This window comes from Phacochoerus africanus, chromosome 13 (genome assembly GCF_016906955.1).
Source record: "Phacochoerus africanus isolate WHEZ1 chromosome 13, ROS_Pafr_v1, whole genome shotgun sequence".
NCBI lineage: Eukaryota > Metazoa > Chordata > Mammalia > Artiodactyla > Suidae > Phacochoerus > Phacochoerus africanus.
Genome location: NC_062556.1, coordinates 49622114 through 49638326, shown reverse-complemented (window position 1 = coordinate 49638326; position 16213 = coordinate 49622114). Strand labels below are relative to the sequence as shown.

The following is a 16213-nucleotide window of genomic DNA, read 5'->3' as shown; positions in this document are numbered from 1 at the left end:
ATTCAGTTCCTAGCCCAGGAATTTCCATATGCTGCAGGTGCAACCATAAAAAATAAATAAATAAACAATGCTTCCAGAAGAAATATTAGAATACACACTCAAAGTAGCAAAATATGGGAGTTACCATCATGCCTCGGTGGTTAATTAACCTGACTAATATCCTTGAGGACACGGGTCCAATCTCTGGCCTCACTGGGTTAAGGATCCAGCATTGCTGTGAGCTGTTGTGTAGGTTACAGATGTGGCTCGGATCCAGCATTGCTGTGGCTCTGGTGTAGGCTGGTGGCTATAGCTCTGATTTGACCCCTAGCCTGGGGACCTCCATATGCCGCAGGTGCAGCCCTAAAAAAGACAAAACAAAACAAACAAACAAAAAAACCCAACAAAATAGCTAAATATGGAAACCAACATGGCTTTTGGCAGTAAATTGTGATCTAACTTTTTTACGGTAGTGATCAACATAGTAAACTGGGGGAATATAATGAATGTAATACCTATTAACTTTAGTAAAATTGTTATTCAGTGTCAGGCTTTGACTCTTTAAAGCATCTCATGCTAAATAAGATCCAAAAAGTTTATAAATTCAACTAATTCAATAGCGACATGTGCACAGAACAAAAAAGTAACTCATAAAAGAGGAAATCTATACAAATGTAAGCTAGGACAGAACTTGTTTTGCAAATCTATGGCATAAATTGATCCGGAATCATACAAACCACAAGTTAAGTAGGAGTTAGCAGGGTGTCATTGTAATTCTAAAAGTTAATACCAAGTTATCTATACAAGAAAACGGCATGTGAATCTTTGTCACTGTGTTACTGTGTTCTATTTTGGTGAGATCATTTTTAGATTATTGTTATTCATTTTAAAACCCCATATTTAGCGCAAGAGACTTCAGCATGTGGGGTTCCAATCCTCGCTCTGCCACTGACAGACGGCCTCTGTTATGGGCATCTTCAGGGGCTCAGCTCTCCAATGTTCTTCATTTCCAGCTCCTGTTAATTGAGGGCAGCAGGTCAGAATCACTCTCATATGACCACACAGATCTCAAATCCTTTGTTCCTTCAGAACAGACATTGTTCTTTTTTTAAAAAAATGATTTTAATTTTTTCCATTATAGTTGGTTTACAGGGTTCTATCCATTTTCTACTGTACAGCAAAGTGACCCAGTCACACACACATGTATATACATTCTTTTTCTCACATTATCCTCCATCAAGCTCCAACACAAGTGACCAGAAATAGTTCCCAGTGCTACACAGCAGGATCTCATGACTTTTCCATTCCAATGGCAAGAGTTTGCATCTATTAACTCCAGATTCCCAGTCCAGCCCCCTCCCTCCCCCTCGCCCTTGGCAACCACAAGTCAGGAACAGACATTGTTAAAAGCGATTTGGATGATTGGCAGGGCGGTGTCCTAAATCGCAACGTCTTTATACACAAAGACAGGTTTCGCAGGAGATCCTACGTTACCAGCCACCGATAAGCTCCCACAGGGGACAAGCCAGGAGCCCCAGCTAGGCTCTGTGCCAATACTCCAACCTGCTCCCACTCCCTTTTCTCCATCTTCCTCTAGAAGCCTCCACGTGTGTTAGCAGGGGCTTGGAGGAAAGCTTCATGTCACGACCTGCCTGCAGTTAAGTGTGGCCAGCTGGGTGTAAGTGACAGGAATGGGGCCAGCTTCTTCACCACATCCTTTCCATTTCTCTTCCCTCATGCAGTGGCACTGTTACGAGAGCCAGCTTGGGTCATGAGATGCGAGAGGATGGCAGGACAATACACTTTAGACAGTTTTCATGGACAGAGCCTGCTGCTGTTTTGCTATGAGAAAGAGAAAAAAAGCCATCTTGGTCGAGCCACTGTATTTTTGAGGTTCTTTGTTACAGCCATTTAGCTGTGCCCTAACTTATTTAGAAACTGGCCCTGGAAAAAGGATGCTATCAAGTCAAAGCCTAAAACAAGTGGCATGGGCCAGTTTCTTGTGCAATAAGGACGGAGGAAATATTGCAGGCAGGAAATCTGAGGCCTCTTGTATGCCATGGCAAAACACTGGGCAAAGTTCTTGCATACTTTAGCTGTGGAGCCCGTGATTCTAGGAGAAGAGATTGGGAAAAAAAACTCAGAATGTTAGTACTCGTTCGCTGCTCCTTAAGGCATTTAACAAGGTGCCATGAAAGAGATGAAGCAAGGCATACATTGGCCAGTTTGCAAGCATAAATGCTTAGGCCTTGCCATTCTGTTCTGAGAGCTGCAATCTATATTGATTGGAAATCCAGTGATTGAGGGCTTAATCAAGCTGGAAAAGCCAACTGTAACATTATGATGAAGAGCAGAAGACAGCCATGTGTCTCAGTCACCAAACCAGGCCTTCCAATAAATGCTCTTCCTCAGACAATGGGAATCAACTCAACTGCAAAGATCATTTAGTTGAAGGAGAGAGAGACAAGCCAAGCACAGAGGCCAGTACATAAAAGAGGGGTAAGCAGCAGATGGAAAAATGACCACCCAAGGCCTTTACTAATGTTAATGTCACATGACACTAACTGGACGCAGATAGACTGGGAGCCCATTGAGTTTCTGAGACAATTATACTGCTGAAAAAGAAAATGGAAGCCAGGCTTAGGGACGTCTATGACAGTTTGCCATTCGCCCTCCCACCCCTGAAGCCACTCGGGGTCCCCGATCCATACCTCCAACGCCCACTTCAGATGTGACCATGGTGGACAGTGGATGAGGGAATGCCTCCCTGAGAACAGACCAGGTCACATCAAGGAATTTCACTGCAGAGCCGGCAATTACGTTGGGGCAACTGCTGCCCAGCCACCGTTATCAACTGCCATGGACTCCTGACTGGTCCCATTCTTCCCTTTGCTGAATGAGAGTTTTAACTGTGATCACCGGGTTTCTACTCCAAAACTGTGTATTGGCTGTCCTGGGGAATGGGTAACTCCCCTTTCCGTTCCTAGGTACCTGCCCTGGAGTTAGTTACATCAGGACCTGACAGAGGGCACTGAGAGTCAACCAGAATGCCTGGCCTTTGAGCTGGATGAGTGATTGAACAGGGTTTTAGGATGTACCCCTCTGAGGGGTGTGTTCTGTCGGGGGTGGGGGGGGGGGAGAAAGGTGCACTCGAATACTTGAGTAGGGAGCCAGGACAACTTTGTAACAGATGTTAGTTTTTTTCTGCCTTCTTCCTTTAGTAATAGCAACCCTTCCAATTTAATGGGGACTCAGGCTAGAGATTACAGTTCATCCTCCTGGGTAATCCAGCTAGCCTGAGTCCCAAAGGGAGGGATGTGAGCAGGACAGTTGTGTGCAAGTGTGGTGTCACGTCTTTAAAAAGGAACATGGCTACCTCCACGCCCCCCTTCTGTTTAGCTGGAAAGCAGAAGCCCTGCTGATGAGCCTGCTTTGATCTTGGAGGAAAAGTAGCCCCCTAGGGGATGGATGGTGGAATGACAAGACAGGAAGAGCATCCCTGGGTTAGATTAGAGCTGCTCTGATCACCTTTCCTGGACCACAACCTAACTCAGGGCTGTCATGTGGAAGAGTCATACATTTCTTTATGTTTGGAACCCTTGTCTTTCTGGATTACATCGTTAGGAAGCTTAGTCTGTATTCTAGCACAGTATCTATCATTTGGCAATGTTTATGTCTCCAGCTTTAGTGAACTAGCCTAGGATGCTAATAATGTCTCAATTTATTTAAAAACTGATATATTTTACAGTTCCTATCGTGGCTCAGTGGAAATGAATCTGACTAGTATCCATGAGGATGCAGGTTCCATCCCTGGCCTTGCTCAGTGGGTCAAGGATCTGGGGTTGCTGTGAGCTGTGGTGTAGGTCGCAAATGCCACTTGGATCTGGTGTTGCTATGGCTGCAGTGTGGGCCAGCAGCTACAGCTCCGATTCAGCCCCTAGCCTGGGAACCTCCATATGCTGCAGGTGTGGCCCTAAAAAGACACACAAAAAAATTGATATATTTTGAAGTAGTTTTAGACACTGAAAAACTGTGAAAAAAATACAGAGTTCCTGTATATGTCACACAGAGTTTCACCTATCATTAAATCCTACATTAGTAGGGTAACTGTGTCACAATTAATGAATTAATTATAACTAAAGCCTTGGATGTGAGGGTGATGTGGCTGTGACATCTGTCACCCTACTGATCTCCAGGGTGGATCTGGCTGGCCAGGGAGGTGACCTCTTCCTCCCTCATCGCTCCGTGTGTGTCCCTCCCAAAGTTGTGCACTTGGGCGACCTTCCCCTAAAGACGAGGACAGTTCCTGGGTCAAGGGTATACAAGTGGCTACACTCCCCTGCCGGAACCTGCACACAAGATCTCAAGGCGCTTTTGTAGGAGAACATAGGGTAGCTGTGCTCCCAAGACACCAGACACATCCAAACAAATCTCTGCATGTGGCAGTCTGCCTTCTTTTAAAAGAAAAAAAGAAAAGAAATAAATAAAAAATAAAACTTAGCCTATGGTTTATTAAAATTCTTTAGTTTTGACTTAAGGTCCTTTTTTGGGTTCCAGGATCTCATCCAGGAACCACATGGCAGTTAGTTGTCATGTTTCTTCAGGCTCTTTTTTTGCTATGATGGTTTCTCAGACTTTTTTTTTTTTTTTTTTGTCTGTTTGCCTTTTCTAGGGCTGCACCCATGGCATATGGAGGTTCCCAGGCTAGGGGTCTAATCGGAGCTGTAGCCACTGGCCTACACCTGAGCCACAGCAACATGGGATCCGAGCCGCGTCTGCGACCTACACCACAGCTCACAGCAACGCCGGATCCTTAACCCACTGAGCGAGGCCAGGGATGGAACCTGAAACCTCATGGTTCCTAGTCAGATTCATTAACCACTGAGCCACGACGGGAACTCCAGACTTTTTTCATTTTTTGATAGCTTTGACAGTTTTTGAGAAGTATTGGCCTTTCCACGAAGATGTGTATTTCTCTTATGATTAGATTGGGGTTATGGTCTGGGGGAAGAAGGCTACAGAGATACTGTGCCATTTTCACCACATCCCATCAAGCACATGCGAGTAATATGACGAATTTTATTGTTGATGTTAGTCTTGATTATCTGTCTGAGGTAGTGTTTGTCAGGTTCCTCCTCTGTAAAGCTATTTCTTGTGCCCTATCCCACACTGTGTTCTGGAAGATATGCACCATGCAGCCCACACCCCAGAAATGAAGAGTTATGCCCTTCCTCCTTGAGGATGGAGTAGCTATATAATTTATTTGGAATTCTGCATGGAGGATTTGTGTTGCCTCCATTATTTATCTATTCAATTATTTAGTTACTGCCAGCAGGGACTCACAAATCTCTATTTTGTACTTTGGGTTATAATTCAATACTACATTATTCAGTTGCTCAGATACCAGCTTTGGCCATTGAGAGCTCTTCCAGTTGACTCCTATGTCCTTTTGACATATCCACATCAATTGTGTGTACATATGTGGGTGCATGTGTAGCTTTGACCACTTCCTTATTTTCTGGCACTGTAAGATTCTCCAGGTTCATCTTCTGTACATCCTGCCCCAGTCTTAGAACCAGCCATCTCTCAAGAAGTCTTGCTCCCTTTTATTGGAGAATGGTATTTAAAAAATCAAGATCTGGGAGTTCCTGTCATGGCGCAGTGGAAACAAATCCGACTAGGAACCATGAGGTTGAGGGTTCGATCCCCCGCCTTGCTTGGTGGGTTGGGGAACCAGTGTTGCCGTGAGCAGTGGTGTAGGTCGCAGATGTGACTGGGATCCCGCGTTGCTGTGGCTGTGGTGTAGGCTGGCAGCTGTAGCTCCGACTGGACCCCTAGCCTGGGACCCTCCATGTGCCACAGGTGTGGCCATGAAAAGACACACACACACACACAAAAAAAAATTCTGTATGTAACCATCTGTATCTACATACTAAATTAAATGTGAACTTTAATGTCTCCAACACATTCATCACCACATGGATCTCCTCTCTTCCATATCTTTAACTTTCTACTCCAACTGTGAGAAATTTTGTTCTCACTATTTACTGAATTATTCAATTCTAGCATCTATGTAGAGTGGCTTCAACACTGTGAGCCTATACTCAGTGAAAAACAACCTGATCAGCTAGAGTACAGTTACTTGAGTCTTTGGTCTTTAAATATTCCACTCATTTCCAAAGATACTAAGGTCAGCACCTTTTGTCCTCACCCCCTTTATTGAGGCAGTTTCATACATTTTCAAGACCATTAGATTCTCTTGCAACATTCTGCATTCCATCCTGGGATCCCATGCCCTGAACACCTAAATGAGATTTTAAATTTGCTTGGATTAATATCCATTCTTTGTACTGCCAAGTTCTGTGGGTTTTGACAAGCACATAGTGTCATGTACTCACCATTACAGTATCATGCAGAACAGTTCAACTGCACTAAAAAATGTCCTGTGCCTCATCCATTCAGCTCTCAGCCTCTTCAGCCCCACTCCTCCTGAAGCCCCAGTCATCACTGATCTGCTTATTGTCTCCATGGTTTTGCCTTTTCCAGAATGTCACATACATGGAATCATACAGTAATTGCGCCTTTTTCAGACTGGCTTTTTCCATTTAGCAACAAGCATTTAAGAAAGATCTGTGTTTCAGCAGATTTGGTAGTTCATTCATTTTCCTTGTTGAATACTACTCCATTGTATGGACATAACACAGTTTGTTGAGACATCTGTTTATTTATTTATTTTCTTTTTCTTTTTTGGTGGCACTTGTGGCATATGGACGTTTCTGGGCCAGGGATCAAATCCAAGCCGGAGCTTCGACCTAGGCCATAGCTGCAGCAATGCTGGATTCTTAACCCATTACAAAGCGTTGAAGATTGAACTGGTACCACCACAATGGGAACTCCAAGATATTTGTTTATTGAAGGACATCTTGGTTTCTTCCAGTTTTTGATGATTATAAATAATGCTGCTATAAGCATTTGTGTATTTTTCTTTTTTTTTGTCTTTTTGCCTTTTCTAGGGCCACTCCTGAGACATATGGAAGTTCCCAGGCTAGGAGTCTAATCGGAGCTGTTGCTGCCAGCCTACACCAGAGCCACAGCAATGTGGGATCCAGGCCATGTCTTCAACCTACACCACAGCTCATGGCAATGCTGGATCCTTAACCCACTGAGTGAGGCCAGGGGATTGAACCCGAAACTCATGGCTCTTAGTCGGATTCGTTAACCACTGAGCCACGATGGGAATTCCTATTCGTGCTTTTATATGAACATAAGTTTTCAGATTAGTTGAGTAAAAACTTAGGAGCACAACTGCTGAATTATGTGATAAGAATATGTTCAGCTTTGTTAGACACTGCCAAACTGTCTTCCAAAGTGGCTGTACCATTTTGTCTTTCCATCAGCAATGAATGAGAATGCCTGTTGCTCTGCATCCTTACCAGTGATTGTCATTGTCAGGTTTTAGTTTTTAGCCATTCTAAGAGGCATAAAGCAGTATCTCAATGTGGTTTGAATTTGCATTTCCCTAATGAAAAGTGCTGTCGAATATCTTTCATATATTTGTCAGCTGTATGTCTTCTTTGGTTAAGTGTCTGTTTGGATGTTTTGCCCATTTTTTAAATTAAGTTTTTTGTTTTCTTATTATTTAGTTTTAAGTTTTATTATTGTTTTGGTTTTGGTGTGGAGACCAGTTCTTTATCAGATATGTATTATGCAAATATTTTCTCTCACTCTGTGGTTGCTCTTTTTATTCTCTTAACAGTGCCTTTCCCAGAGCACAAGTTTTTAATTTTAATACAGTTGAGCTTAAATCATTTTTTTTCTTTTATAGATTGTGCTTTTGGTGTTATAGCCAAAATCTCTTCGTGAGGTTCAAGATCATGTTTTTCCCCTATGCTTTCTTCTGGAAGTTTTAGGGTTTTGCAGATTACATTTAAGTCTATAATCCTGAGTTAATTTTTGTAAAAGACATAAAGTTTTTATCTAGCTTCTTTTTTTTTCTCTTTTTGCATATGGGTGTCCAATTGTTCCAGCACCAATTGTTGAAAAAGACTATTCTTTCTCCGTTGAACTCCATTTGTGATTTTTTTCTTCTTTTTTTGGCCACTTCTGTGTCATATGGAAGTTCCTGGGCCAGGGATCAAACCTGCACCACAGGAGTTTCCTTGGTGGCTCAGTGGGCTAATGAATCTGACTAGTATCCATGACGACACAGGTTCAAACCCTGGCCTTGCTCAGTGGAATAAGGATCTGGCATCGCTGTGAGCTGTGGTGTAGGTCACAGATGCTGCTTGGATCCTGCATTGCTGTGGCTGTGGCATAGGCCGGTGGCTACAGCTCCTATTTGACCCCTAGCCTGGGAACCTCCATATGCCACGAGTGAGGCCCTAAAAGGCAAAAAACAAAAACAAACAAAACACCAAAAAACCCTGTGCCACAGCAGTGACCTGAGCTGTGACAGTGACAATGCTGGATCCTTAACCTGCTGCACCACAGGGGAAGTCCTGCCTTTGCGCTTCTGTCAAAAATTAGTTACTGTGTTTGTCTCAAAATAATTTTAATCTGTTCATGAAGTCAATAATATTCAAAAACATTTTAATGACACAAATTTAAAAGGCATAAATGAATTCTTCTAAATGTCACCATTCATTTTATGATATATATTTTTAATAATCCATTATGAAACAACCATAGCCTGTCTCTCACCTGCTTCTTGAACTTCATCTCTCTCTTTTTTTTTTTTTTGTCTTTTTGCCATTTCTTGGGCTGCTCCTGCGGCATATGGAGGTTCCCAGGCTAGGGGTCTAATCGGAGCTGTAGCTGCCAGCCTACACCACAGCCACAGTAACGTCAGATCTGAGCCTCGTCTGCAACCTACACCACAGCTCATGGCAACGCCGGATCCTCAACCCACTGAGCGAGGCTAGGGATCAAACCCGCAACCTCACGGTTCCTAGTCGGATTCGTTAACCACTGAGCCACGACGGGAACTCCTTTAACTTCATCTCTTCATGTTCACTATTTCCAGCTTCCTGGCAGTCTTTCTGTGATTTCTTTAAATCACACCAAAGCTGCACTTACCTTAGGACCTACATGCTTTCTTGTGGAGACTTGCCTTTCTAGGCCTGAAGAGTCCTTGAAGCTCATGATCTTTCCTTTTCTCTTGGGAAAGGAGGTAAAATTAACCAATTGTGACTCTCAAGAAAGTCATACCAAGATGTGAATGCTTCATGCTACTAGATACATTATTCATATTGCAACAGGATGTAACATTTATACAATTCCTGTGCATAGTCCCTCCTAGATCTGAAAGGATGCTCTTGCCTGTTTCTATTTGGAAAACAGAAAGGGATTTGACCCTGAGTGCTGCCTCAAATGCAGTGAGGAAACATCATTTCTGGCTTATTGTTCCCACTTCCATGAGCACAGGTGTAGACCCACCTGTGACAGTCATCAGAGAGCGCCTGTGACTGCTTTATCCAAGTGAGCAACTTTGGCCCGACGACCAGGACCAAGCAGCCACTTGGTGTAACCCACTTCCGGGCAGAGAGTTGAAAACCGAGTAATATCTGAATACTGTTTTGTAGGAGAACTAGAGGAAGCTTAAACTGGTCTTTTGTCTCCTGGCATCTTTGAACTTCTGTCTCATGTTTAAGAGAAACAAGGACCCATTTAGCCCAGAAAGTGGTCTGACTTTGGCCAATACGAAGACACCTCTCTGATGGCTCCTTCTGAATGATGGCGCCTTCTTACCATTCGGCTCTTATTTGAAATAGCATCTGACTTTAACAACTACTAATTGATCTTGTCACTATGTTTTATTTCCATCATGACCTTATTTACTTTCAGAAATTACCATGTTTGTTTTTTCCCTTTCAAATGGCTCCTCCCCCGCTTTAGAACATAAGTTCCAGGAAGGCAGGAGCCATGGCTATTTTGGTTGTCAAAGATCTGGAACATAGATTCTAAATGAAGATTTTTTAGGTTACGGAATGATAGAAAAAAATGAATGAATGGGTGACAGTAGATTATAAAACATGCATTTGTTTTCCTACAGAGTTTAGAAGGATTGAGCACTCATTCCATTAATGAGAAGAATGTATCAAAGAGGCAATGAAGTTAAAAGATCTTTCCCAGATGGCATTTCTAAGGCCATGATGATGATCAGTTTCCTCTCTTCAAGTAAAAAAAAAAAAAAATTGAAAGCATTACTTCACTCAGGAGGCATTCAGACATTTCAGTTCTATCTCAGAAGCCACACTTCTCAAATGGCAGGACAAAGATCCAGCAAATACGATTCGGAATGGTCCCCCACATTTGTGCTGTGACAAAGTCAACATGCAACTCTGAAGTACATAGGATACAAATCACCCAACAACTCTTAGGCATCTAACAAAAGACAGAATCTAAGAATGGGGTAAGCAGCAGGAATAGGTTCACAGATCCAGGCAGTATTTGAGCTGGTGGGTGCCACAGCAAGCCAATGCTTTTTTTGTTTTTTGTTTTTTGTCTTTTTGCCTTTTCTAGGGCCGCTCTCACAGCATATGGAGGTCCCCAGGCTAGGGATCTAATCGGAGCTGTAGCCACCAACCTACGCCACAGCCACAGCAACAATAGATCCGAGCCTCGTCTGCGACCTACACCACAGCTCATGGCAATGCCATTTCCCCAACCCACCAAGGCCAGGGATCGAACCCACAACCTCACAGTTCCTAGTCAGATTCGTTCACCACTGCGCGATGGGCACTGCCCAATGTGCTAAATCTCACATTTTAGGTAGCAAAAAATAGATCCAGGAGGGAAGTGGCCTATCCAAGTTAATGCAAATATTTATGGGTGCCTCTGGGAACTGTTGAGTGCCCTTGGAATAAGTGAAACTCTAAAAACAATTTATTTACATTGTACCAGATACGCAGGATATTCAGTAGTAACAACAACAACAGCAACAAAAAAATCAATCAACATCATTATTGTTAGTTTGCCTCATGCAGACCAAACAGACACTTGTTTTGGGAGAGCTCTGAATCAAGCTGGGTGGGAAAATGTTCCAAACATTCATGATTTTCTCGGGGAGTAAACAAGTCAGAGAGCACACCAGCACTGAGAGCCCGACCACCTCTGCACTCCTATCTAATTAGAGGAGTCATTGCAATCAACCAATTTCAGATGTGCAGATTACTTCTTGAATGCATTTTTATTTCTTGGCCTTGTTAAAAGAAAGAATGAGGTTTTTTAACAAGATTTCCAAGATTACTATATATTTTTTTGTTTTGCTTTTTCAGACAGATACTCTCAGAGTGGAGCCATTAGTTATTTTTTAGCAGCATCTCTTAATTAGTAATAGAATTCAGGGGCTAGTATCCTGAGATTTACACATTTGTGTCCAGGAAAAATATGCCAATCATAACATAATGAGTTGGCTGCAAAAACTGAGATCTTCAAAGTTGTTTTAGGAATAATCCCAGACAGAATGAAGTGAACTTGGGAAATCAGAAGCCCTTCTCCTTCCCCTCCGTATTTATTCCATTTTTACAACAGCTTTTGGTTTGATGTAACACATTATTGTAGAAGAAAGGGTCCATTAAACAGCTACAGAAACGTGAGAATTATATTCCTTTTAGGTTTCCTTAAATGAAGCATTAAACTGTAGACTACTTTAAAAATGATGTTCAAATGATTTTTAATTACTACAACGGCATTGAGATGTTAATATACTTTATATAAAAGGGAGGGATACTACTCCATTTGTCCTTTTCTGCCACAAATTCCAATTCTAAGAAAATTATTTCTTTTGATCCACTCTGATAGCATGTAATAAAAGAACAATAAAACATATGGCTCGATTACCACTGCTTCTCATCAAGCATGAATTAATGAATATCCAATTATTATTAATTGTTTTTCTGCCTCCCTCTCCATAGGACAATGATTACACATTGCTGGATTTTGATAAGCATTTAGTATTTAACACTTCGTGGACCAGTTTCTGAGAGGAAGAGTGGTGGAAATCATTACACCGGAGAAGGATTTTTTTACATTTATCAACATTTAGAAAATACATAATTATCTTTTAATCTCCCTAGGTTATGTCAGTTCTGTACAGCTGCCTTAAACTCCCTTAGAATTCCACCTTCTCTCAATATTCCAGATGCTTTCCTTTGTGAAGCAGTTGCTATGTGCATATAAAATAGTTTAGAAGTGCAATGTCTCAATTTGAATAATAATAATAGTTCCTCACAAGATTACTGAATTTTCCATTCCTTGAAAAAAAGCTCCTTAAAAATCAAAGTTACAGCTTCAACAGTTAAAAAATCAAGTTAAGCAGTATGGCACAGAATATAATAAATTATGATCACTATAGTTGTCAATATCAATGTCAGGGAGTGATATTTATAAACACTGCACAAAAAGATTCTGGGTAACTGATGGTTCAATTTATTTTTACAAGCCATCTGTAAATATAAAGTGCTATGTAATAAGAATAGATGTAACATGCTAAAGACCATGCCTTTGTGTCCATAACCATTATTTCTCATAGATAATTTGTAAATCTAGATTTTGAAGTTCATGCAAAGAAAACTTAACAAATTATAATATGTAAACTAGGCATGTCATATGATTTTACCCATTACCCATAAATACATGCGTAATACATTTTTAAAACACGTTCTATAAAACTTACATCTGTGATAAAATGATGACACTATGATTAAATTGTTTAGATAGCCTATCTAGCTCAATATGCTCAATAAACACATATGCAGATATTTTTCTAAAGAGCAAACAGAAACTTGCTTTAGAACCTGATCATTTCAGAGCGGAAAGGGACCTTTGAAATCGCATCCAGTGCCCCTCATGTTATACATAATAGCACAGAAATCTGAAAAGTTCAAGTGATATTCTGAAGTCCTTACAACTTGGTATGTTAACATCTTTCTGCCAAAATTCCTATCAACATTTCTTTTGTGCATAAAGGAAACATACCTTGCTTCCTTGACAGTTTTGCCAAGATGTCAATAATGTCCCCAAATCCAAATTCTTAGGGAAACAAAGGTGAGAAAATGCCAAGCTTGTCTAGAGTGGAAATCATGACATGCAGCCTGATATGGAGCAGAGAGGGCCCCGGTCAAGGTTGACAACACTCATGGCTATCAGAGGCATCCTTCCTTTGACCATGGTAACTAGAAGCACTCGGATTTTTTTTTTTTTTTTGAATTTTTGATCACTAAATCTAACCAGATGGTCCCTTTATGTATGTGACCTTCTTGAAGGCAATTAGGTTATTGATGCCATAGTAGAACTGTTAGTTCTATACAAGAGTTCAATCTTCGATGTAAAAGCTTTTCTAGAGTATATGCTCTTAAAATAAAAATCTTAATTCCTTAATGAATATTTTCATCTTGATTTTCATGTGCCAGAATTACTGATTCCACTTTGCTGAAAAATTTAAAGAAAATAACAGTTAGATCTCCAAATTCAATAAAAAATAAATAAATGAGCCTATAACTAAAGTTTTGAAAATAATTATTCATCAAGCAGGTAGTGGTGAACTAAGCATTTTACTTTTACCTCCTACTGCATTCATCACTGTGACATGGCTTTTGGTCATATCATAAATACAAAGTACTGATGCCCTCTACTCGTATTTATGACGTGACTGAGAGTCACGTCTTGACAACTTATATGTACTGTAAAAATGCACATAGGCAGGGAGGAAGGCACAGACTTCTGAGTGTTTTGGTGACTGCATCTCTGAAACCGTATCATGGACACATGGGACTGAAAGTTTCAAAGCAGCCACCAGGCACATGGAGGCCCCTTGATTTGATACTGGGCCATGACGAGGTTGCTCAATTAGGAAGAAAAAGGAGTATGAGAACTGGTTGAGGAAAGCAGAAAATAGAGGGCAAAGTACAAATATAATTAGTTTGTTCTTGTAATTGATTCTGCAGCCTGATGGAATGTGGGTTTCTGAATATTTTTCAGAGCATTTTCCAGATCTAGCCTCCCTGCACCTCATTAATATCACACACTTGTCATTAAATTCCATATTTTGGATCCTGTGTAAAAATCACAACTGTTCTGCTTTCATTCACCACCAGCAGGACATCAGGAAACTTGCCCTTCACACAGAGCAGTTGACCACCTCCCCAAAATCATCTTGATTACTCCATCTACTTACTATGGAAGTAAAAATGAAATGTTGATACTGGCTTTAATAACAAATCGGGTTCCATAGGATTTTATTTTGCTAAATAACTGTGCATCATGTACATCTTTTTTTAAAGGTGAGAATTGCCAAGATTTTTAATTAATTAATTAATTAATTTTGCTTTTTAGGGCTGCACCTGCAGCATATGGAAGTTCCCAAGCTAGGGGTCTAACTGGAGCTACAGCTGCCAGCCTATGTCACAGCCACAGCAACACGGGATCCGAGCCGAATCTACGATGTACACCATAGCTCATGGCAACGCTGAGTCCTTAACCCACTGAGCGAGGCCAGGGATTGAACCCGCAACCTCATGGTTCCTAGTCGGGATCATTAACCGCTGCGCCATGAAGGGATTCTATGTGTGTACATCTTTTAAATCAACTTTTACAGTTTTCACACTAAGCTTGTTGAAAATATGTTAAAGATGCTGTACCTTAATGCTTCTTTTGACATTATTGATGCTAATTAAATGTCTGCATTATAGTAACGTTGGTCTTAAACTGATAAAAAAATGCTTAGGTGCTATATTTTATATAGAACTGTACAATACTAACTCTAAATTTTCCATTTAAAAATAACATTAAAAGGCATTTAGTGTAATAACCAAATTAGGTTTTAAAAAAGTATATTCCAGTGCAACGCAAAAAGTCATTCACAGAAATGAACTTCAGTTCCAGCAATTATTTGAGCAAAGAAGATGTGTTTGCGTTTGGAAAAAAATGGCGCACTTCCTAAAAGAAGAGATCTTTTGCTTGTATCTAACGCTGATCTGATATCAAAAGAAAATATAAATGTTGACGGATTTTATACCATAAAACAAAATGCTACCACTTTATCTGCAGCTGAATTTTTTTGAACTTTTAATAAAACACTTTTTACTTTTGAAATCTTTCATTTTCAGCAATATCAAATACTCATTAATGTTAGTGATGGGTGCTTACCGAGCTTAACACTTACCTACAACTTTTGAGTAGCAAGGTTCGCAATGTATTGTCTGTCTATAAATCCAAATACTATCACCTGCTTGTAGGTTTTCCAAAGATTGTTTGCAGATTTCACACTAAATAAAAGGTATATATAAAGTTTACATTATATATGAAGTTTAGATTCTTGGTGTAACAGGATTAAAAAAAAAAACCTTTTAATTCATTTGGTACCATCCTCCATAGAAACACTTAAATGAAGCCTCAAGAAAAACCCAGAGGAAAAGTAAAAGTATACTTGTCTTTAATCCATACACTAAAGTTTTTCCCTCACTCACAATAGAATGGATAGACATTTTCAAAAATTGCTTATGCTGGAGTTTCTGTTGTGGCTCAGTGGAAACAAATCTGACTAGTATCCATGAGGATGCAGGTTCGTTCCTTGGCCTTGCTCAGTGGGGCAAGGATCCAGCGTTGCTGTGAGCTGTGTTGTAGGTCACAGGCACGGCTTGGATCTGGCATTGCTTTAGCTGTGGCTGGCAGCTGTATCTCGAATTTGACCCCTAGCCTGGGAACTTCCATATGCCGTGGGTGTGGCCCTAAAAAGCAAAAAAAAAAAGGTTATGCCAAAGACAAGATCACCACTGGATATCACAAACAAAAATACAAAGAATACTTGTCATTTGCTTACTAAGGGAGAGCTATGCTGTCCAAGAATAGGGTCCCTGAGCAAAACAGGCTTCTGATCCTACATAAGGTTTAGAGGGAAGTTTGTTTCAAGTTGTGTTGGTGAAGAAGGCAGGAAAGGGTTGACATCTGCCTTAGACCTGCGCTCACTGGAGCAAGTTCATTGCCAATTGGCTGACTTTCAAGTTTACTGATGCAAATTGTCATAGATCAGTTAGACATACTTAAGCCAGTTCAGATGGTTCTCTATTATTATGACCATAGAATAAGCTGTCTTTTCCTACGAGTGTGGGGACATTTTTGTTCTCAGTTAGTAGCATTTTATAATTAAATTGAAAATGGAAATAAACCATCCAAAATATAATAAATGGAAATTATTCCTATTTACCAACAGCAAGAGAATTTTCAGGGGAATTTT

General features: G+C 40.7%; 1 protein-coding gene across 7 annotated transcripts in view; it reads right to left on the bottom strand.

Annotated features, from left to right (window-relative positions):
* Nucleotides 1–667: 667 nt before the first annotated feature.
* The window catches only part of SCEL (sciellin), a 132577-nt gene continuing 117031 nt past the window's right edge, over nt 668–16213 (bottom strand). For 2 of the 7 annotated variants that reach the window (XM_047756301.1, XM_047756299.1), the window contains exons 28-29: nt 15143–15245; nt 668–995 (exon numbers count right to left, since the gene is read on the bottom strand). In XM_047756301.1, coding sequence (XP_047612257.1) covers nt 895–995; nt 15143–15245 — 204 coding nt within the window. In that variant the 3' untranslated portion in view covers nt 668–894. Of the gene's footprint in view, nt 996–10845; nt 13411–15142; nt 15246–16213 lie in introns of those variants that run through there. The other 5 variants (XM_047756300.1, XM_047756303.1, XM_047756297.1 and 2 more) reach the window with 4 other exon arrangements.